This window comes from Muscardinus avellanarius (genome assembly GCF_963383645.1).
Source record: "Muscardinus avellanarius genome assembly, chromosome: 3".
Lineage (NCBI taxonomy): Eukaryota > Metazoa > Chordata > Mammalia > Rodentia > Gliridae > Muscardinus > Muscardinus avellanarius.
In genome coordinates this window covers 14843977-14865061 of record NC_137788.1, presented here as the reverse complement: position 1 = coordinate 14865061, position 21085 = coordinate 14843977, and the positions used below count along the sequence as shown (strand labels likewise).

The 21085-nt window shown below is 48.1% G+C and overlaps 1 protein-coding gene across 1 annotated transcript in view; it reads left to right on the top strand.

Moving 5' to 3' along the window:
• UBR4 (ubiquitin protein ligase E3 component n-recognin 4) overlaps positions 1 to 21085 on the top strand; it is a gene marked incomplete at both ends in the record, with an annotated part of 142096 nt that overhangs the window by 89559 nt on the left and 31452 nt on the right. Inside the window, 21 exons of the mRNA XM_080690743.1 lie at positions 1068 to 1295; positions 1972 to 2050; positions 2514 to 2759; positions 3502 to 3670; positions 4356 to 4500; positions 5131 to 5216; positions 5931 to 6018; positions 6272 to 6465; positions 9392 to 9631; positions 10048 to 10186; positions 10851 to 10976; positions 11067 to 11195; positions 11945 to 12288; positions 13839 to 13929; positions 14196 to 14280; positions 14423 to 14550; positions 18594 to 18723; positions 18824 to 18981; positions 19654 to 19763; positions 20460 to 20601; positions 20952 to 21033. Coding sequence (XP_080546869.1) covers positions 1068 to 1295; positions 1972 to 2050; positions 2514 to 2759; positions 3502 to 3670; positions 4356 to 4500; positions 5131 to 5216; positions 5931 to 6018; positions 6272 to 6465; positions 9392 to 9631; positions 10048 to 10186; positions 10851 to 10976; positions 11067 to 11195; positions 11945 to 12288; positions 13839 to 13929; positions 14196 to 14280; positions 14423 to 14550; positions 18594 to 18723; positions 18824 to 18981; positions 19654 to 19763; positions 20460 to 20601; positions 20952 to 21033 — 3139 coding nt within the window. The remainder of the gene's footprint in view (positions 1 to 1067; positions 1296 to 1971; positions 2051 to 2513; positions 2760 to 3501; positions 3671 to 4355; positions 4501 to 5130; positions 5217 to 5930; positions 6019 to 6271; positions 6466 to 9391; positions 9632 to 10047; positions 10187 to 10850; positions 10977 to 11066; positions 11196 to 11944; positions 12289 to 13838; positions 13930 to 14195; positions 14281 to 14422; positions 14551 to 18593; positions 18724 to 18823; positions 18982 to 19653; positions 19764 to 20459; positions 20602 to 20951; positions 21034 to 21085) is intronic.

Genomic DNA, 21085 nt, shown 5'->3' with positions numbered 1-21085 from the left:
GCCGGCTTCCCTCCGCTTCTCCCCATTGGCAGAACCTAAGAGGAAGCCAGCGGGCGCACAGTAGTGTGACTGGCAGCACTGGTGCAGCGGCTGTGGAGCTCAGAGTCCGCAGCTTAATCAGCACAGCAGCCTAAGAGCCTGTGGGGAGAATGCCTCCGTGACCATTGAGTTGTGTAGACACGCCCCCGCCTCTTGCCTAGTTCCTTTACTTGAAAAAGTGACTGGAATGCCTTTTCCCTTTGGTGTCACTGTGTGGACAGTTTAGGAGCCAGCTTCCTTGTAGATGCCAAGTATTTGAGAAAGGAAAATGAGTCTGAATATATATTGTGATTTTTTTTTTTTTTTTTTGCAGTACTAGGGATTGAACTCAACGTGGGTTTCTATCTCTGAGCTATACCTTCCACCTTTTTTATCCTGTATTTTAGTTATAGGGTCTCTCTAAGTTACTACATGCCTGTCTTAGATCTGTGATCCTGCCTCTACCTCCTGAGTACTGAATTATACACATATGCCACTATACTTGGCTGTTATAATTCTTTTTTTGTTTTTTCTTTCCATGCTTTTTCTCCTGTTCCCTTTAAGGGATATTTAAGTTTATCAGATGCCAGCTTGGCTGGGAAGAAATACAGTTGGCTGTTGTTATCACAAGAGCATTCTGCTACCAAAGATACAACTAGCTGCATCAAAAATATATATTAAAGGAAAAAATTTATCTATATTGAACATTTATAGACTTTTTCTTGTCATTATTCCCTGAAATACTTAAACAACTATTTATAAAACATTTACATTGCACTAAGTTACTATAAATAATGTAGAGATTATTTTAAACATGTGAAGGCTGTGCATAGGTTATATGCAAATACTACACTATTTTATGTAAGGCACTTGAGCATCTATGAATTTGGGTATTTGTAGGAGTATGGAACACTATAGATGACTGTGGCTTGTTTTGTGTTTCCAACCAATTTTTAATAACAGTTCATTAAAACCCAGGGTGCTAGAGTCAGAGTGGGTACAGATACAGTCCCAGAGTCACTGGCTTTTGTTGTACTTGTCTCTTCAAGTACCTAATGATCCAGCAGACTCCATTTGTGCGTCGCCAAGTCCGCAAGCTTCTGCTCTTCATCTGTGGATCCAAGGAGAAGTACCGCCAGCTTCGGGATCTGCACACTCTGGACTCCCACGTGCGTGGGATCAAGAAGTTGCTGGAGGAGCAGGGAATATTCCTCCGCGCAAGTGTGGTTACAGCCAGCTCAGGCTCCGCCTTGCAGTACGACACTCTCATCAGTCTGGTATGAGGCCTGGGGCATGGTAGGGCAGGGGGAGGGCATGTGATGAGGTTCAGACAAGTAGGTAAGAGGCTGGAGCAGTAGAGGGCTGTGAACAGGTGGAGATGGCCTGGCTGGCCGGAGCGCCAGGTACGCCTAGTGGGCTTCCGTCGTGAGTTCCCCATCCCCAGCTGACAGGAGTTCCTCCACTCTGCAGTGCAGTGGCTCGAGCTGCTCCTGAGTGTCATTTACTCTCATGAACAGGAGCAGGCTGAAGTTTTGTACCTCCACTTTTGTCCTTGAATGCTAAAGAGGATGGAGGGTGGAGTATAAAAAGAAGGTGTTTGTGCTTAGGGGAGTAAATGGAATATTTTCCTAGCAAGGAAAAAAAAGTTAACTGGATTGTAGTTTCTCGGGCATGGCCTATCTTTGCTGCTGCCATTACGAGTAGCCTGGAGGTTTCCTGAGAACAGGACGCCGTGTGATGGGGGACAGGGTAGAGCCAGCCTCCTATTAGCTGCAGTTGTGTGGGCCTGCTCCCAGGTTCACTAGCCATTCCAGTGAGGGCCTACCCTGCGTGGAAGATCATGGTCACTGTGCGGTCCCAAGCCAGGTAATAGCCCCTTGAGGCAGCAGGCATGGTGCCTTTTCTGGCTGCATGGTGGAGTAGCTCCTTTCCTGAGATTGGTTTCCATTTCAGATGGAGCACCTGAAAGCCTGTGCAGAAATTGCCGCCCAGCGAACCATCAACTGGCAGAAATTTTGCATCAAAGACGACTGTAAGCAATGCTTATCCTTTCGGTCGGTGGTGTTCATTTCTTTGTGAACTGTCTATTGAGATCCAGTTTGTGCTAAGCACTGTACAGGATGCTAGAAACAGAGACATGAGCAAGATACAGAGGGAGAGCTCTGCCTGGGAAAAGTAAAATAAGAGGGATACAGCCTAATAGTTAAATCTGAGGTGCTATGGGAGCCCGAGTAGGAGTGTCTGACGTTTGAGTTGTGGCACCGAGGCTAAGAAGTAGCAGAAGAGCTTGGAGGACCCCTTTTCAAAGGGGCTGGGTCCAGTGCGGCTGTGGTTGTTACAGCGGCATTGAGATCTTTCCTCTTGGTAATGTCCAGCAGAGACTTTAGAGCAGAAAGCTGGTAGGAATGAGGCGTTTGTAGCGTGTGGCACAGTTGCCGTCTCCTTGTGTGAGTAGTTTGTTCACCTCGGCGCCGGCACTGTCCCTCTGCTTCCAGCTGTCCTGTACTTCCTCCTCCAAGTGAGTTTCCTGGTGGATGAGGGGGTGTCCCCAGTGCTGCTGCAGCTGCTCTCCTGTGCTCTGTGTGGCAGCAAAGTGCTCGCTGCCCTGGCGACCTCTACAGGGTCTCCCAGCACGGCGTCCTCCTCCGCCCCCGTGGCCTCCAGCTCTGGACAAGCTCCGACACAGTCTAAGTCTTCCACTAAAAAGAGCAAGAAAGAAGAAAAAGAAAAGGAGAAAGATGGTAAGAGCCACCGTCTGCTCTTGTTCACTCTCGGAGCATATGATTTACTCTGAGATCCTTTATTCAGGTTTTCTTAAATGCGCTCTAGTGTCAACTTTTGGTCTCAGTTTCAGTTTGGTGACACCTTAAACAATGGTGTGTCTTCTTATGCCAAGTGACCAGTAGGAAAGGTGAAAGTGTACCAGACATTTTTAGTAGACCAAGCCTTTTTCTTTGAAAAATAAATAACAGCACCTGCTCTGCGGAGTGGTTTTCAAAGTTAAGTGAAATACCATAAATCAGGTGCGAATGCTCTGTGGATGTCAGCTCTTTCAGCTAACCTCTTTAGGCTTGCTGCTTTTCAAGGTCCTTGGATACCTGAGACAGGTGATCAGCGGTTGGGAACAATGGAAGTAGTTTGCTTTTTCCAGCTAATTGTTTAGTTGTCTCTGAACAGGTCCACAAGTAGTGTTGACTGTTTCAGATAGCAAACTATTAGAAGGACATTTCTTCTAGTGTAACTGTATTTGCTCAGTGCCAGGCTTACTAGGCACATTGTCTTGTGGTTTGGGGTAGGGGGTGTTCAATAGGGGCTGACTTATGTATTCCCCACAAACAACTGAAAATTGATTTGCAAATTATAACCATGTAGTAGAAACTTGAGAAATGGACAGATTCCCTTCTTTCCATCTGGTACCACAAGCCTAGGCCCCTAGGTGACTTCTTTTACAGTTTAGCCCTGAGTCTTGCCCTGATCTTACAGGTGAGAGCTCAGGCAGCCAGGAGGACCAGCTGTGCACAGCTCTCGTGAACCAGCTGAACAAATTTGCTGATAAGGAAACCCTGATCCAGTTTCTGCGTTGCTTCCTGTTGGAGTCCAATTCTTCCTCAGTGCGCTGGCAGGCCCACTGTCTGACACTGCATATCTACAGGTAGGGCCAGAGCTTAGTTAGGCTGACATGCATGGGTCTAGAACCAGGGTGTGTGATGTAGTTCTACTTTGGTTTCATGCTACATACTCGTAATTGTGGTGTCAGTATTTACACTAGCCTGAATTTTCTTGAGCATTAAAAATTTCTTTATGCCAGGCGTGGTGGCACACGCTTGTAATCCCCGCGCTTGGGAGGCGGAGACAGGAGGATCGCGCAGGTTCAAAGCCAGCCACACTGGCATAAGAGACCCTGTTTCAAAAATATAAAATAGGTCTGGGAGTGTAGCCCAGAGGTAGAAGGGCTTCAGGAACCCCAATACCCCACCCCCCAAAAAAAGAAACAATTCTTTATGAACTATCTAGTTTTAGCTTTTAGGTTTTGATGCCATAGGCAAGAGATTGTTTTCCACACAGGAGGCTATGTTTAAGATTGTAAAGTGACCAGACTTAACTCTGTAGGCTAAGTAAGCTCAGTTTCTGCTTGGAGTAAGGTTAGACGGTGGGGATAGAGGTAGGCTAGATAGTAAAGGACTGTGCTGTATCTCTTAGGATTGATTGTTAAGAGAGCCACCCAACCGTCGTGGGAAGGAGGCACATCTGCAGAAAAATACCTGGGACTCAGTGATGAATAAGGGTACCTCAGGGTTTTCTGCTACTCGGTAACACGAACTGTCATTTACTTACAGAAACTCGAGCAAATCGCAGCAGGAGCTCCTGCTAGATCTCATGTGGTCCATCTGGCCAGAACTTCCAGCTTACGGTCGTAAGGCTGCTCAGTTTGTGGACTTACTAGGCTATTTTTCCTTGAAAACCCCACAGACAGAGAAGAAGGTAAAGTTGATTTATGGTCAGAGAGTCTAACTTGCCATATTTAATCTTTTTTCTCTTGAGTTAAGAATATTATGACCAATTTAGGGGCTGATACATGGAGTCCTTTGTGATCTTTTGGTAAAAAGATCACAAAGAAAGATTTGGATGATCTGAAGAGAAACCAAAGTATGAATCTTCTGAATATATCTAGTTTAACACAGTTATTAAATACTTTTAATATATATCGTGTAAATAATATATGCTGGCACTTAAGTACAGTCTGAATTGTACAACCAAAGTACAACTAAAAGAAGTAGGTCAAGCAGGGAAGGAGATGGAACTCACTAAATTTGTAGGGAAAGAAAGAGCTCCTAGTTGTGTCAGTAGCCCTGTGTGCCAACACTTACTACTTCATGACTTCTTCAGAAGGATAAAACTATTTTACCCACAAGGTTTGAAATCACTAAGACTAGAAACTTCTAAAGGAGATAGAATCTATTAAACCATTGGGAATTAGATGATAGAATCTCTTAAACATTGGGAATTAGGACCAGCTCTGTATGATTGCGAATGAGGACTGAGAAGTACTTATAATGTAGACCTCGGCCAGATAAGGCTTTCATTGTGTCTCTTCACTGAATTCTGTTTCAGTTGAAGGAGTATTCACAGAAGGCTGTGGAGATTCTGCGGACTCAGAACCATATTCTCACCAACCATCCCAACTCCAACATTTACAAGTAAGTTTTGTTTTGCTTCCTACCTATTTGAAGCACAGTCTCCATTTTGAGTAGCTCTGTGCCTCAGGAGCAGTGAACCTCTCTTTTTAATAAAAATGCTTATTAAGCTGGGTATGGTGGCACATGCCTATAATCCCAGTACTTGGGAGGCTGAGACAGTGATTGCAGGTTCAAGACCAGCCTCAGCAAGTAGCAAGACCCTCAGCAACCTAGCAAGACCCTGTTTCCAAATAAAAATAAAATAGGACTGGGGCTGTAACTCAGAGGTAGAATCCTAATACCACAAAAGAAAAAAAAAATTTTTTTTAAAGATGATGCTGCTTTAATTGATGGCTTATTATTTTCCTGGTTTCATAGTGACTTAAAAAAAAACCACAACTTTATTGAGGTATAATTTAAAGTACGCAAAAATTTGTCTAAACCTGGATTTGAATGATTTTTTTTTTTTGAGTAAATTTAAGTATGTCTCTTCTCTGAGTCAAAATTTTAACCCATTTTAAGGATTCCACTGAATGTCAGCTCAGAAGTAGGAAGCATCTAAGGTCAATTAGTTGAAATTTTCTTCCTGTGACTTCTAAACCCTGTTGAGATTTTCCCACTTTCCTATGGTCTCACTGTGGGGTGCTCACTTTGGGGGATGTCGTGGCTTCTTTGTGAATCTTAATGTTTCCTAAAATGAAAATTTCCTGGTGCTGAATCTGGTTTCTTCCTTAGCACCTTGTCTGGCTTAGTGGAGTTTGATGGCTACTACCTGGAGAGTGATCCCTGCCTGGTGTGTAATAATCCAGAAGTGCCATTTTGTGTAAGTAACGTCTTTACATGGCATTCCTGACGTGTACAGGCCTAGTGGGTTTCTTGCTTCTAGAGATTGGATGGTACTGCATAGGTACTCCTGTCCAAATGGTTGGTGACTAGCAGTATGGTTTCTTGCCTGCCACATTTGAGTAGAAGCTATATCCATTAATGAAGAGTAGATTTTATTGATAGATTTTTAAGAAGGCAGGATGAACTGTCAGCTTTGAACTAACATTGCTTTTGTATACCCTTGTATTCAGTATATCAAGCTGTCTTCCATTAAAGTGGACACGCGGTATACCACCACCCAGCAAGTTGTGAAGCTCATTGGCAGTCACACCATCAGCAAAGTGACAGTGAAAATTGGGGACCTGAAGCGGACCAAGATGGTGCGGACTATCAACCTGTATTACAACAACCGAACTGTGCAGGCCATCGTAGAGTTGAAAAACAAGTATGGGCTTTTCACAAGGCTTGGGTGGGTTGGCAGGTTTCTGAGGCTCAGTACCAGTTGCAGGCTGTGGTTCCTGGAAGGGGCAAAGCAGCGTATCCCTGGAGGCCAGTAGGCCTCAGCCTGGCCATGTGTGACTGAGGGCCAGAATTGGAGCACTAGCTCTTCAGGATGTTGACGAAGACTGACTGACTGACTGACTGACTTCCTCCCCCCCCCCCCCCATGATACTAGGGACTGAGCCCAGAGGCATTCTACCTTTGATTTACACCTCTAGCCCAATTTTACTTTTATTTTGGAAAAAGGGTCTTGCTAGGTTGATGAGAGTCTCATTACTTGCTGAGGCTGTCCTCAACCCTTTAATCTTCCTGTCTCAGCCTCCCAAGTATTGGGATTACAGGTGTGTGCCACCATCCCTGGTGACAAAGGTTATTTTTGAACTGCTCCAGCAGTGCCCTAGGGGGCTGTGGCAGCTTCTCAAAAGACTGCCTCAGGAGGGAGAACAGACAGGGAACTCAGCTGCTCACGGCTAGTTTAACTCAATTGGTTCTCAGTCTTATGGTCAACTGTTTGGAAAGTAGTTGCCATTTCTTGGATTAAGACAGCTTTTCTCCTGCTCGTAAAGCAGGAAGGACGTCTCACGAATCCTCTCTAGCGCATAACCCTCATTCCTTCCATTTCAGCACAGTGCCTGTCCTGCATGTTTGCCCATGTTGGGTCTTTAGATCAGGGAATGTCACACGGGCACCAAAGGCCTGAGCTGGTGTATTGCATCACCTGTCACAGAGACAGAACTCTTTCTGTTAGAGTCTGAGGCGTTGATGTTGGACAGAGAACATGGTTGATGCTATTTGGGTAGTAAGACTCGTGCTGTCTCCACATAGAACAGAAGGATGACTGCTGTTCCAAAAGGCAGAATAAGGTGTGTGCTTATGTACACACGTGTGTATCTGCACATGGCCAGGAGTTCTACCCGAAGGAAGTGTTTTCTTCCTCCTTTGAAGAGCAGAGTGAACATTGCTGACCTAAAAGGAGGTGCCACCAATTAGGGTGGCCCGTTCCCCTCCAGAGGAGGTTGATTTTTTTTCTCTTTTTCTTTGTGGTGCGTCAGCACAGCTACTGGTAGAATATGTGGTTCAGTTCCCAGCACTACCTCTAGCTCTTTGACTTTGGAGAACTTACTTAACTTTGATTTTTATAACTAAAATGGAGATAAGTTCCTACTTTCAGGGTTTTTCTTTAAGGATTAAATGAATTAATATATGTAAAGTGCTGGGAACATTGCCTGGCACATGTTAAGTACTCAGTAAACTAAAGCTATAATTGTGTTAATGTAATCACCTCTAAATTATTTACATGACTTTTCTCTTTATGGTTTGGCTTAGCACTTGGTTATGTCTACAACCAGATCCTGGTATATGCCTCTGCTTCTTTTCTTTTCTTGCTCGCTCTCTCTCTCTCTCTCTCTCTCTCTCTCTCTCTCTCTTTGGTGGTGGTGGTGGTGGGGCTTGAACCCGCTGGAATTCTACCTCTGACCTACACCTTCAGCCCTCTTGTCTTTTTTATTTGAAATAAGGTCTTGCTGAGTTGTGGGGGCTGGCCTTGAATCTGCAGTTCTCCTGTCTTGGCCTCTCAAGTATTATCATTAGAGGCATGTACTGGCCATGCCGCTGCCCTTGAAAGGAGCCTAGCTTTACCCTCCCAAGGTTGTTGTCATAATGGGAACTTGGTAGCGGTCATTATCATTGTACTTCTTGAAATTAAAGGCTTTAGCGTGGCATACTAAGAGTAACGTCTTCCCTTGGCATGCACTTCTGTTATTTTTCTGGAGTCTCAAAAAAGTTACATAGGTAATAGTTGAAAGCACTTGTAGGCCGGGTATGGTGGCAAAGGTTGTAATCCCTGTACTTGGGAGGCTGAGACAGGAGGTTGCGCAGGTTTGAAGCCAGCCTTAGCTGCTTAGGCTCTCAGCAACTTAGTGAGACCCTGTTTCCAAACAATATAAAGTAGGTCTGGGAGTGTAGACTGGAGGGTGTAGCTTGGAGGTCTAATGCCCCTGGGTTTCATCCCCAGACCCACCAAAAAAAAAAAAAAAAAGCACTTGTATGTTCTGTTCTTTGTTTTTTTGGAGCCCCCCCACCCCCCACCAAGTAGGGGGTTGTTGTGGAACTAGGGATTGAACCCAGGGGCATTCTGCCCCAACCCTACTTTTTCTTCTTTTGTTTTTTCCCTTTTTTTTTTTTGGGGGGGGGCATTACACTCCCAGCCCTATTTTTTATTCTTGATTTTGAAACAGAGTCTCACTGATTGCAAAGGGCCTCACTGAGGCTATAATATATAATAGCTGAGGCTATTCTTGAATGCTGGGATTACAAGTGTGTGCCACCATGCTTGGCTCTTTTATTCTCTCTCTTTTTTTTTTCTTTTTGGTGGTACTGGGGTTCCTGGAAGCCCTTCTACTTCCAGGCGACACTCCCAGACCTATTTTTTTTATATTTTTATTTGGAAACAGGGTGTCTTAAGCCAGCGCGGCTGGCTTCGAACCAGTGTGATCTTCCTGTCTCTGCCTCCCAAGTACGGGGATTACAAGCGTGCGCCACCACACCTGGCTTTTTATTCTCTTTTTTGAAACAGGGTCTTATTAAGTTGTGAATGGCCTCACTAAGTAGCTGAGGATGGCCGTGAACCTGTGATCCTCCTGTCTCAGCCTCCCAAGTACTGGAATTACAAGTTTGCGCCACCACTCCCAGCTTTTTTTTTTTTGTAGAGGAAAGAAAGAAGGAAAAATGTTATTTAACTTGCTATTATTTTAATAATTGCCTCTGAAAAACACACGAGCGAGTCTTTCTCTTTGTCCCATCCAGCCATCACCACTGAGGTTTAAATGAGAGGCTGAGGCAATCTGTTTCTCTGACTCTGTCTCCCCTAGGCCGGCTCGCTGGCACAAAGCCAAGAAGGTTCAGCTGACTCCTGGGCAGACAGAGGTGAAGATTGACCTGCCGTTGCCCGTCGTGGCCTCCAACTTGATGATTGAGTTTGCAGACTTCTTTGAAAACTACCAGGCCTCCACCGAGACTCTGCAGTGCCCACGCTGTAGTGCCTCCGTCCCCGCCAACCCCGGGGTCTGTGGCAACTGTGGAGAGAATGTGTACCAGTGTCACAAGTGCAGGTAAGCTAGGGTTGTCCCCCAGGCCAGGCCAGGGCCAGACATGTTTCTTGTATTTTTCTGTAACTCTCAGCGTAGGCAACTTCATTGTCTAGTGTTCTATTTAGAGGATTATGGGTACGTGCAGTGGGTCCAGGGTAAGGATGAAGGGGGAGGCAGAATATGGTGTGTGTGTGTGCATTTCTCCTGCCCATCCAGTGGAAGGAGTGCAGATCTGGGAAAGGTAAGTACATTAGCTCTGGAGTTTCCTTTTTGTCCCCTGGTTGCTCGCATCATTCTCACCCCGTTCTTGTTGTCTTTTCATTAATTCCTGTAATTGTTTCCAGAGTATGGATGTGGCACAAAGCATCTCCTCAGCCGCCCCACCCCAGCAAACCTCTGCTGCTCTACTGACCCAAACATTTTGGTTCTTCATTCAGGTCCATCAACTATGATGAAAAGGACCCCTTCCTCTGCAATGCCTGTGGCTTCTGTAAATACGCTCGCTTTGACTTCATGCTTTATGCCAAGCCTTGCTGTGCGGTGGATCCCATTGAGAATGAAGAAGACCGGAAGAAGGTGAGGCCAGATCTGACCTAGACTCCGCCGGCGGCTTTGATTTGAACTCTCTCCCAGAGCTGGCGCAGTGTGCTTTTCCTTCTAGCCTAAGGCCTCGGGTCAGATGGGCAAATAAGGGGCCTCGAGGCCCAGCTCTTGGGTGGGAGCAAATAATGGCTTAGCAGACTCACAGCATGCATAGGAGTTTGGAGGAGTGTTGGTTGGCACTGAAAACAGAGCATCCCAAGGAGCACCCGACTTCAGACTTCGACAGGCAGCAAGGGGGGCTCGCTCTGCACTTGTTCACAGCTTACTTCCTACTGCGGCTCCACCTTCCCTCAGTGTTAGCTTGCTTGGCATCTGGTTTCCTGCCGGTGTCATTTACTGTAGAGGTGGGTCTGTGCAGTTAAGGGCAGTTAAAATGGGGGCACCTACTGAGGTAACAGAACATGTGGCTTTGGAATCAGAAGAACAAAAGTTCCCATTCCAGCTCTGCTTTTTAACACTTGTGTGACTTGGCCTAAGTTATTAGCGTACCTCGAGGGATTATTGTGAAGAATAAAAATAATGTCTGAAACTCTGCACCTGACCTAGAAGTCAGTAAATGGTTAGCATTTACTGAGGGCACTGAGGGAAAGTCTTCGTGCTGCCGAGCTTTCACGCAGTCCCTGGCTCTTCTGCGTAGGCTGTTTCCAACATCAACACACTTCTCGACAAAGCCGACCGAGTATATCATCAGCTAATGGGACATCGGCCACAGCTGGAAAACCTGCTCTGCAAGGTGAATGAGGCCGCTCCAGAAAAGCCGCAGGTAACCCCAAACTGGGGAGCCACGACCCGAAGGCTGCCCCCATGTGACATCTTCAGGTAGAGTCTGACAGTCCATCTCTTGGGGTTACAGGAAGACTCAGGGACGACGGGGGGCATCAGCTCCACTTCAGCAAGTGTGAATCGCTACATCCTGCAGTTGGCTCAGGAGTACTGTGGGGACTGCAGGAACTCCTTCGACGAACTCTCCAAAATTATCCAGGTAGAGAAACGGGCGTGGCTTTGGCGCGCTTTGTCCAGGTTTATCGATACTGTCTCCGTGCATTCCTGTTGCTCACCCAGCAGTTCAGTTGTTGATGCTGCCCCTGCACAGTTCAGTGGCCACACCAAAGGCACTGTTGCACCGTGGTTTCTGGCACTTGTCAGAGATCTGTTTGTGCTAGAAAACAGAGTGATAGTAACAGGAGGTTAGCACAGATTTGTGAACTTGACTCTTAACAAGTCTTTGTTTACTAGAGGGGTTAGTGATTTCTAAATGAGTGCAAGGTGCTGTCCCTCTTTTCAGAGGGTCAGGACACACTAACTGCGGTCGACTGGGCTGGGCAGTGGGTCTGCTGATGTGTTAGACCCAGTAATCTCCATGGGGTGAGAAGCAGGCCACAGACAGTGGGGCCTCCTACACGGAGAGCAGCCAGTTCATCTGAATGTGCTGGCGTGCTGTCTTGGCTATGAGTGCGTGCATTTCTTTAAAGGACAGTGCTGCGTGGGGGTTAGGAGCGTGAGCCTGTGAGAAATCAGAGACTGGGTTCCGACACTGGCCTTGGCCTTGGTCAAGCCAACCTTTCTAAGCTTCAGTTTCCTTCTCTATTCACTGAGGGAAAAGTGTCTAACAGGTGGGGTTACTGATAAAGTTAAATTATATAATGCACGTAAAGGTTTTTTTTTTTTCAAGATTAGCTTCCTTTTTCTCCATAGTTTACTTGCCAGTTTCTCTGTGTTTTTTCCTTTTAGAAGGTCTTTGCTTCCCGCAAAGAGTTGTTGGAGTATGACCTGCAGCAAAGAGAAGCAGCCACCAAATCATCCCGGACCTCCGTGCAGCCCACATTCACTGCCAGCCAGTACCGCGCTTTATCCGTCCTCGGCTGTGGCCACACCTCCTCCACCAAGTGCTACGGCTGTGCCTCGGCTGTCACAGAGCACTGCATCACCCTGCTCCGGGCCCTGGCCACCAATCCAGCTCTGCGGCACATCCTCGTCTCCCAGGGCCTTATCCGGGAACTCTTTGATTATAATCTTCGCCGAGGGGCTGCAGCCATGCGGGAGGAGGTCCGCCAGCTCATGTGCCTCCTCACTCGGTCAGAGCCTGCTCCGTGATCATGAGCCTAGTAGTACCTGCTGACACGGGGTGGTGGTAGCAGTGCTGCTGGAAGTGCTGGAGGGTGCAAAGAATTGTGCTTAGATAGCTTCCCACAGAGGCAGCATGGGAAGATACCCAGGATGCAGGGGAGCAAACATGGGGAGCACTGAAACCCAGGTGTCCTTGTAAATGGTATATTTGATTTCTGCTTTATTGGTGTCATTGATGTCTCTGAGCCTAGGTGAGGGAGCATAAGGGGGGTGGGACTCTTGGGCCCAAGAAAACTCAGAGCAGGGACACCTGGGAAGAAGAACCCAGATGCTGGCTCAGAGGGAGGCAGGCTCAGGATCTGATGCTTTCTCTCATGTGCCTTGCACACATTTCTTAATTTTGTGAGCTTATGCTTTCCTCATCTGAGAAATACTGATAATAGCAAGTACCTCAAAGGCCTGTGGTGAGGATGAATGGAATAGTTGAGCAGGTAATACCTCACATTGAGTATTTAGTAGGTGCCAGGGAGTGCACCCACAGTTCTCTGGATTTTTACTGTGTGTCATCAAATCCGGAACACATGGGGTGCATACAGAATGTTCCTGGCTACAGTGCACATTCACTCGTTTAACAAGTATTTATTGAGCATCCGTTGAGTTCTAAGGGATGGAATGGTAAATTAAGTCCTCGCCTCATGTGGCCTGCATCCCAGATAGATGGGAGAACTGTGGTAAATAAATAATGACACGGTGCAAGTCAGAAAACAAGGCTGTGAAGGAAAACAAGAGATGGTGCCTCTAGTGTAGGAGGACTTGCTGTGTCGGGGTTGGTGGCTGGGGACTTGGGCACAGGCCTGCGTGGAGGAAGGGAGTGAGCCAGGCCAACACTGCAGGGGTGGGGCACGAGCAGAGGGGCAGGTCGGGGAGGCTGGGACACAGGCTTGTGCCTGGATGCTGGGAGTGGCTGGAAGCCTGTGTAGCTGGCGAGCGAGGAGGAGGAGGTGGAGAAGGAGGAGAAGGTGGAGGAGGAGGAGGAGGAGGTGGAGGAGGAAGAGGTGGAGGTGGAGGCTGCGGCGGTGACCAGAGGGAGGAAGTTTCAAAAGAGCTAAATCTTGGGTCCTGGGGGTCTAAGTGCATTGGGAAGCCACAGTGGCATGATAAGAGTTTATGTGTTTTTGTTAGTAGTAATAGTAGAGACCCTTTTATAGAGGGGCATAAGTAGGAAGTGTGGGTGTCGTGGTAGAAATGACATGGAGACAGTTGTAGAGGATGAGGAAATAGTTGTGTCCCACACAGAATGGACGCCTAGGATTGGAGACCGACGCCACCCAGCTCCCAGGACCGTGCAGCTTGTGATGGTGACCCCATTCATTAGTGCTCTTCTTCCCTCTGGTCTCCGGCCTTTGTAAGGCTAATGCTAGGCTTGTCCCTTGGGAGGGAGTAGGAAATGTGGGGCCAGGTGGCCCTAGCCGTTGACTGGTCTCTATGAGCCTCTTCAGGTGGAAGGGAGGGATGCCGCCGACCGTGAGTAACAGGACTTCACCCTTCTTCTCCCCAGAGACAACCCGGAAGCCACCCAGCAAATGAACGACCTGATCATTGGCAAAGTCTCCACCGCCCTGAAGGGCCACTGGGCCAATCCGGATCTGGTGAGCAGGCCGCTGGCCCCTTTGACTCTTGCCTTCTGTTCCTCTCGTGTTCCCGGCCTCCTCCCCTCCATTCCCATTGTAGAGACTTAAGGAGGGGAAGAGGTGCATTCACAGAACTCTCATTCAAGGATGGTCCAGGTGGCTTGAGCCTGTCTCGCCACTGCCTCTGATGGGTCCGGCCATGACCACTAAGGAGTCTGTGTATTGGACCCTCAGGCTGACCCGTGAGGCCCGCTCTGACGTCTCTCCTCCTGTTGACTTTCTAGGCAAGTAGCCTTCAGTATGAGATGCTGCTGCTGACAGACTCCATCTCAAAGGAGGACAGCTGCTGGGAGCTCCGATTGCGCTGTGGTGAGTTTGAGCATCTCAGCAGGCCTTTCTCAGAGTGGGAAGGGGCAGAGGGGAGAAGGGAAGAAAGAGGGTGCCTGAGCAGCCTCTTGTGGGCAGGCGGCAGGAGGCTGTGCTTGTGACGTGCCTCCTCTGACCTCCCCAGCTCTCAGCCTGTTCCTCATGGCCGTGAACATTAAGACCCCCGTGGTTGTGGAGAACATCACCCTCATGTGCCTGCGGATCTTACAGAAGCTGATTAAACCACCTGCTCCAACCAGCAAGAAGAACAAGGTACCGGGCCCGGGCAGGCACTTCTGAGCAATGTGTCCTGCCTTTTCCAGGCCTCCACCTGGCCTTGAACTCACCCAGCGTGGTCAGGTATCAGGCTGCCTTTGCCTTAGTTCAGCAGAAATATGGTGGGATTTTTGAGCAGAAAGTTTAGAGTAGACCGGGCGCGGTGGGCACGCTTGTCATCCCAGCATTTGGGATACCGAGACCGGAGGATCGCGGTTCACAGACAGCCTCAGCTACTTAGGCCCTCCGCAACTCAGTGAGACCCTCTTTCAAAATAAAGAATAAAAAATAGGGCAGGGGGTGTAGCTTGGAGGTCAAATGCCCCTGGGTTCCATCTCCAGACCCTAAAAGACTCCCTCTCTCTCAAGTCGCATCACATGACTTTCAGCTCCCTGAGAGCATTGTGTTTTCTTCTTCCTGTGCCTTTGCACCTGTACTGTTGTGCAGCGTGGGGAGGGGGTGTTAACAGGCCACATAGCACACTTAATTTAAATCCCAACTTTTTTATTTACTAGTATTGTGACTATGCTGGTTACATATGTTCCTCAGTTTTCCCATTTATAAAATGCCAAAGTTTCCACCTTGAAGTGTGAAAAATGAGTTTATGAATTCCTTGAATATAAGGACTATCTTTTTTTTTTTTTTTTTTTTTGGTGGTGGTGGTACTGGGATTTCTGGAAACCCTTCTACCTCCCAGACCTATTTTTTATACTTTTTAAAACTTGGAAACAGGGTCTCTTAAGCCAGCGCGGCTAGCTTTGAACCTGCACAATCCTCCCGTCTCCACTTCCCAAGCGCAGGGATTACAAGCGTGCGCCACCACGCCCAGCATTTAGCTTTTATTTTAAAATAATAGTAGCTAGCCAGGTGTGGTGGCGCACACTTATAATCCCAGCATCTGGGAGGCTGAAATAGGATTGTGTTTCGCAGACAGCCTTAGCTACTTAGGCCCTTTGCAACTCAGTGAGACCCTGTTTCAAATAAAGAACAAAACATGAGGCTGGGAGTAGCTCAGAGGTAGAATGCCCCTGGGTTCCAACTTCAGTACTGCTCCCCCCCAAAAATAATAATATTGGCTGAGCCACAGATCAGCTTGCTCCTTTAGCTTATCTAATACATAGGCCGTCATTCTTTGTTGGCCCTTCCTGAGGCTTTGTACCTCCAACCCTCCCGAGGTTGCTGCTTGGGTCTTTCAGGTTCTGCTTCATTGAATGTGCCATGCCCGGGGGTAGCGGGGTATCTCCATGGCAAAAGACTGGCTTGTGAGTGCTGTGTCCCCGGGCTCGTGGCTAGGGAGGAAGCTGGACATCAAACAGCTTTGTGCGTTTCCCTCCACTTGGTCTGACTTAGTGGTCCTCAGATAAGACAGGGGTGTTCTTTCTTATTTATTTATTTATTTTGGTGGTACTGGGGGTAGAACCCAGGGGCTTTCTACCTCCGGGCTATACTCCCAGACCTATATTTTATTTGAAAACAGGGTCTCACTAAGTTACTGAGAGCCTCACTAAGTAACTGGAGCTGGCTTGGAACTTGTGCGACCCTCCTGTCTCAGCCTCCCAAGCACAGGAATTACAAGCATGCACCACCACGCCCAGCTCATTCTTTCTTTTTATGAAGGGTGCTTTCCCCAGAGCTGATTCCCAGAAAATTAAATTAATGCTTGGTTAAGAAGAGGAAAGCCGGGTGTGGTGGAGCACGCTTGTAATCTCAGAACTTGGGAGGCTGAGACATGAGGATTGTAGGTTCACAGCCAGCCTCAGCTACTTAGTGAGGCCTCCCCAACTTAGTGAGATCCTGTTTCCAAATAAGAAATAAAATCGGGCTGGGGTTTAGCTCGGAGGTACAATGCCTCTGGATTCAATCTCCGGTGCCACAAAAGAAAAAAAACAAGATCTTCATTCCCCACATAAGCATCATTTTTTACTTTGTGAGGCAGAAGGAGGTTTCCACAGAATTACTTGCCCTAACACCAAAGCCCAGTGTTGGCGTTCCTACTCTGCTCTTGGCTTAACCTTGAGGAAGCAGCATTTCTCAAGCTTTGGCTCGCAGACCCCTGGGCGTTGCTGAGACTTTGACGAATCTCTGTGGACGCTGTGTTCACAATCATTCTAAGACATACTGCCTTTTCACTCTCTTGATGTCTGTGCTGATGCGCAGACTCTCATGCTGGGTGCGACTGCCGGGCTCCACCCTGAGAAGGTGCCACATGTACCAGCAGTTCTCTGCTGTCAACAGCATCCTTAGGAAGTAGCACAGATTAATTACACGGCGTGTTCACTCTTGAGTACTACCTTTTTTAACGCCCAGCGTGGCAGAGTGGGAGAGGCACCAAGAGTGCCTCTCCTGCACCCCAGGCCAGCGACTGTCCTGACAGGCGGCACTCGTGCTCCTGTGACAGGCCAGCCGACCCTGCTTCTCTCGGGAGTCAGGCTTGTACTTGAAGAAACAACTGGCAGGCAAGTTGTGCTTATTTAGGCCTGGAGATTTGGCAGGCATTTTCTTAAAAAATGAACGAAGTAAGCCTGTCACTTCAAGAAGAATTGTGGGCTGGGGCTCTAGCTTAGTGGTAGGGCATTTGCCTAGCATGCACAGAGCCCTGCGTTCCATCTTCAGCACCATAAGAAAAAAAAAGAAAAGAAAGTACCAAAGTTTTCCAAGTGACCAGTGCATGCTCCTTCGTATTTTTCATATATTTCAGTTGAAACAATGTGTTACAGCAGTTTGGATGCAGAAGCAGATGTAAGGCTGTCTTACTGGCAGATCACCAGACTTGGAAACTTAGCAAGACTCCTTTTCAAAATTAAAAAAAAAATAGGGCTGGGGTTATAGCTCAGAAATAGGTGAGCAGGAAAATCCCATTGCCACAAAAATAAAAAGAACTTAGTTGTCTCATTGAGGCAGTCATTAAACAATTGTCAAGAATATAAAATGGTAGCTGAGTGTGCTGGCATATGCTTGTACTCTCAGTACTCAGGAAGCTGAGACAGGAGGATCTTAAATTCCCAGCCAGCCTCAGCTAGTTAGTGAGGTTTTTTGCAACTTAGTGAGATCTTATTTGGAAATGAAGTATAAAAATTAGGGCTGAGGGTGTAGCACAGAGGTATAATACCCCGGGGTTTAATCCCCAGTACTGCAAATAAATAAGTAAATAAGTAATAAATAAAATGGTACCTCTTTTTCTGATTATTTTTGTTTTGGAAAGATAAATATTAGGTTGAACAGTTAAGGATTTATTCTTATTTTTGTGAATTAATAGATATTTTAAGAACTTTCAGTTTTTATTTAACATAGTAAATATTAATAGACAAAACACACAAAAGCCTCCAGACTTCTTTATTTTTATTTTTTTTAGCTTTTGCAGTACCAGGGATGGAACCTAGGGGGCATTTGATCTCCGAGCAACACCCCCACACCCCCTGCCACCCTATATTTTATTCTTTATTTTGAAACAGGGTCTCACTGAGTTGCAAAGGGCCTCAGTAAGTAGCTGAGTCTGTCCATGGACCATAATCCTCCAGTCTCAGCCTCCTGAATGCTGGGATTACAAGCATGTGCCACCACGCCCAGCTTTTCTCAGTAATTTTTAAAGAGTAACAAGATGCTGAGGCCGGGAAGTTTTGTGAATGGCCAGTGTAGATTGCTGTCTGGGTCTCTCTGCTCTACAAGCTGGTTCTGGGTAGGAATGGCTCTTCATATTTTGGAGACTGTGCTATGAATCCTGGGAGATTTATTCTTTGGGAAACTACAGATTGGCCTTGTCTAAGAATTGGGATAGTGTACGTGGCTGCAGGACTGTGTAGGAAGCCAACTCTGCCTTCTCCTGCACTGTAGGAACCTTGAGCTCAGCATGGAGATGCTGCTGCCAAATTGGATCCAGATGGTTTAGCAGGAACACGTGTTTGGGCACAAAAGCTAGGCACGTTGCCCTTCCTGACCCTCTTGCCCTTGCACGCCGCTCTTCGGAAGTCAGTGCCGTTTTGTTGGAGTTGGGGCTCGAGTCCCTGCGGGCGCTCTCGCCTCACTCTGTTTGGTTTCTGCAGGACGTCCCTGCTGAGGCCCTCACCACAGTGAAGCCTTACTGCAACGAGGTCCATGCCCAGGCTCAGCTGTGGCTCAAGAGAGACCCCAAGGCATCCTATGACGCCTGGAAGAAGTGTCTTCCGAGCCGGGGTAAGCTGCCTCCCCAAGGTGTGGGCCCCTCCTGCGCTGGTCCTGGCGCCCTCCCCTCACTTGCTCATGCGTCCCTCTCCCTCACCGCTTGGCCTCGCAGGGATAGATGGCAACGGGAAGTCCCCCAGCAAGGCTGAGCTCCGCCATCTCTACTTGACCGAGAAGTACGTGTGGCGGTGGAAGCAGTTCCTCAGCCGCCGAGGGAAGAGAACCACCCCCCTGGACCTCAAACTGGGCCATAACAACTGGCTGCGGCAGGTGAGTGGCCGTGTCCTGCCCTTGCCCCCCCCCCCCGCGCCCCCACTCAGGTGCCCAGCAGTTTCACCACTCCCGCCACGTCTGCTCTGCTTCCCCTCCCGGTGCTTGTTTCCTTCCACGTAGCAGAGGTTCCTGGTTGCAGCCATCAGCGTGGTGGGCTGGTCAAAACAGAGCTGTCCACCGCCTCCTCCTCAAGCTCATTATGTCCTCTCCATCCCCTGCCTCCGTGAGCTGAACCCCAGCACCTCACATCCCTCCATCTTTTATATCTGTTGTCGCTTCTTCCCTCTTCTTCCTAGCTAAGGTTTTAAAGGTTTAAGGTCATTATATGTTGACCATTGGTCAACAAAAAATGAGAAGTATTGGTTTACATTGAAAGTATTCTGGTTATAGGTACCCTCCAAAAGGATTTCCAAAGTCTTTGCTTGACTTCTCCGCTTTAGTTCTCTTAGGTGTGTTCTCCAAATTACTCTGTGAAGAGATCACTGCAGAAGGGAGGCTCGTTCAGTAGCCTCTTTCCCAGTCTACAGCTCCTGTGTTAGCTGGTGATTTGAGCCTCGAGCCCTTTCCTAGCGAGGTTGTCAGAGGGCTTCTGGCTGGCTGGCAGCTGACTGCCCTGCTGCGGCCTCTAAGGCAGTGTCCTCTGAGCTGGGCCTCTCCCGTGTCCTGCAGGTTCTCTTTACTCCGGCCACACAGGCTGCTCGGCAGGCAGCTTGTACCATCGTGGAAGCTCTGGCCACCATCCCCAGCCGGAAGCAGCAGGTCCTCGACCTCCTCACCAGGTAGCATTTCAGGGTGTGATGGGTAGGGTGGCTTGACTTCATGTAAATCATAGATTCCTAAGCTTACTGCCCTCTTTTTTGGAAGAAAAAGGAAAAAAAGGAAAAGGAAAAGAAATCCTCAGCAACTCCTGCCCTATCCCCACTCTTTGCCCCCTTACGTTTATTCAACTCTCCCCCCCAAGTTAACACCCAAAACCACCACTGCCCCAACATCATTCCAGCGTTCCCCCTGGGGGTAGTATTACTGGTTTTGGAAATTGTGACGCAGAGCCATTCCCTCATTCCCAGGACAGTCCACAGATGAGGGGCTGGGGAGCACACTCCTGTGGGGTATAACCTTCTTACTGTCTACCACAGGAACAGGTGTTCAAAGACTGCATTTCAGTGGCAGTATTTGTGATAATGGCAGCAGTCCAGCTAATGTCTGTTGCGCTCCTGTGAGCACGTGTATGCGTGACCGTGCATTCTCTTCTGCACTCCCCATGGCAGTGTGTGTCCAAGTGTGAGTGCTTAGTGTCTGCAGCCTTCATTTTGTGGTGCTCTGAATTCTTCCCAGATGAGGAGATTTGGGGGTTTTCAGGTGCCCTTTCTCCACCTCTGGGAGGAGGGAGAGAGGCCAAGTATAAGTAAGGGGAACCCCTGGGGCTCTCAGAACTGTTAGTCCTCTCAAGGGTGGGCGTCCTGTCTCGATGGCAGCTACCTGGACGAGCTGAGCGTAGCCGGGGAGTGTGCCGCCGAGTACCTCGCTCTCTACCAGAAGCTCATCACCCCAGCGCACTGGAAAGTCTACCTGGCCGCGCGCGGAGTCCTGCCCTACGTGGGTAACCTCATCACCAAGGTACCCGCCCCTGGCAGGGCGCCTTTGTTCTTGTCATCAGACGTTGATGGAACATTACAGAGTTGTTATTGTTGAGAAGAAATATTTGTTGAACATATTATTCTAAAAACTTGCTTGTATTTGTCATACAGCCATGACCATCTGTCGAGGTCAGTTAGGCTGTTTTCAGGTTTAAAACAATCTCTTAATAGCACTGCATCTGTCCTTGGCTTTTTGGAAAAGAAATCCACAAGGGTTAGAGAAAGCCAGATGTGACTCCTGACTGGTAGCTGCGGCAAGCTCCTGGGGCGGCCGTGGAGGTGGCCGGGCTCGTCGGCAGTGCCGTCATGCTGGCTTGTCATTCTCTTTAGGAAATAGCCCGCTTGCTGGCCCTGGAGGAAGCCACGCTGAGCACTGATCTGCAACAGGGCTATGCCCTCAAAAGTCTTACAGGTAGAGAGACCCGTGAGGGCCTGACTGTGTTTTAAGGACTGACCCTGGTGCC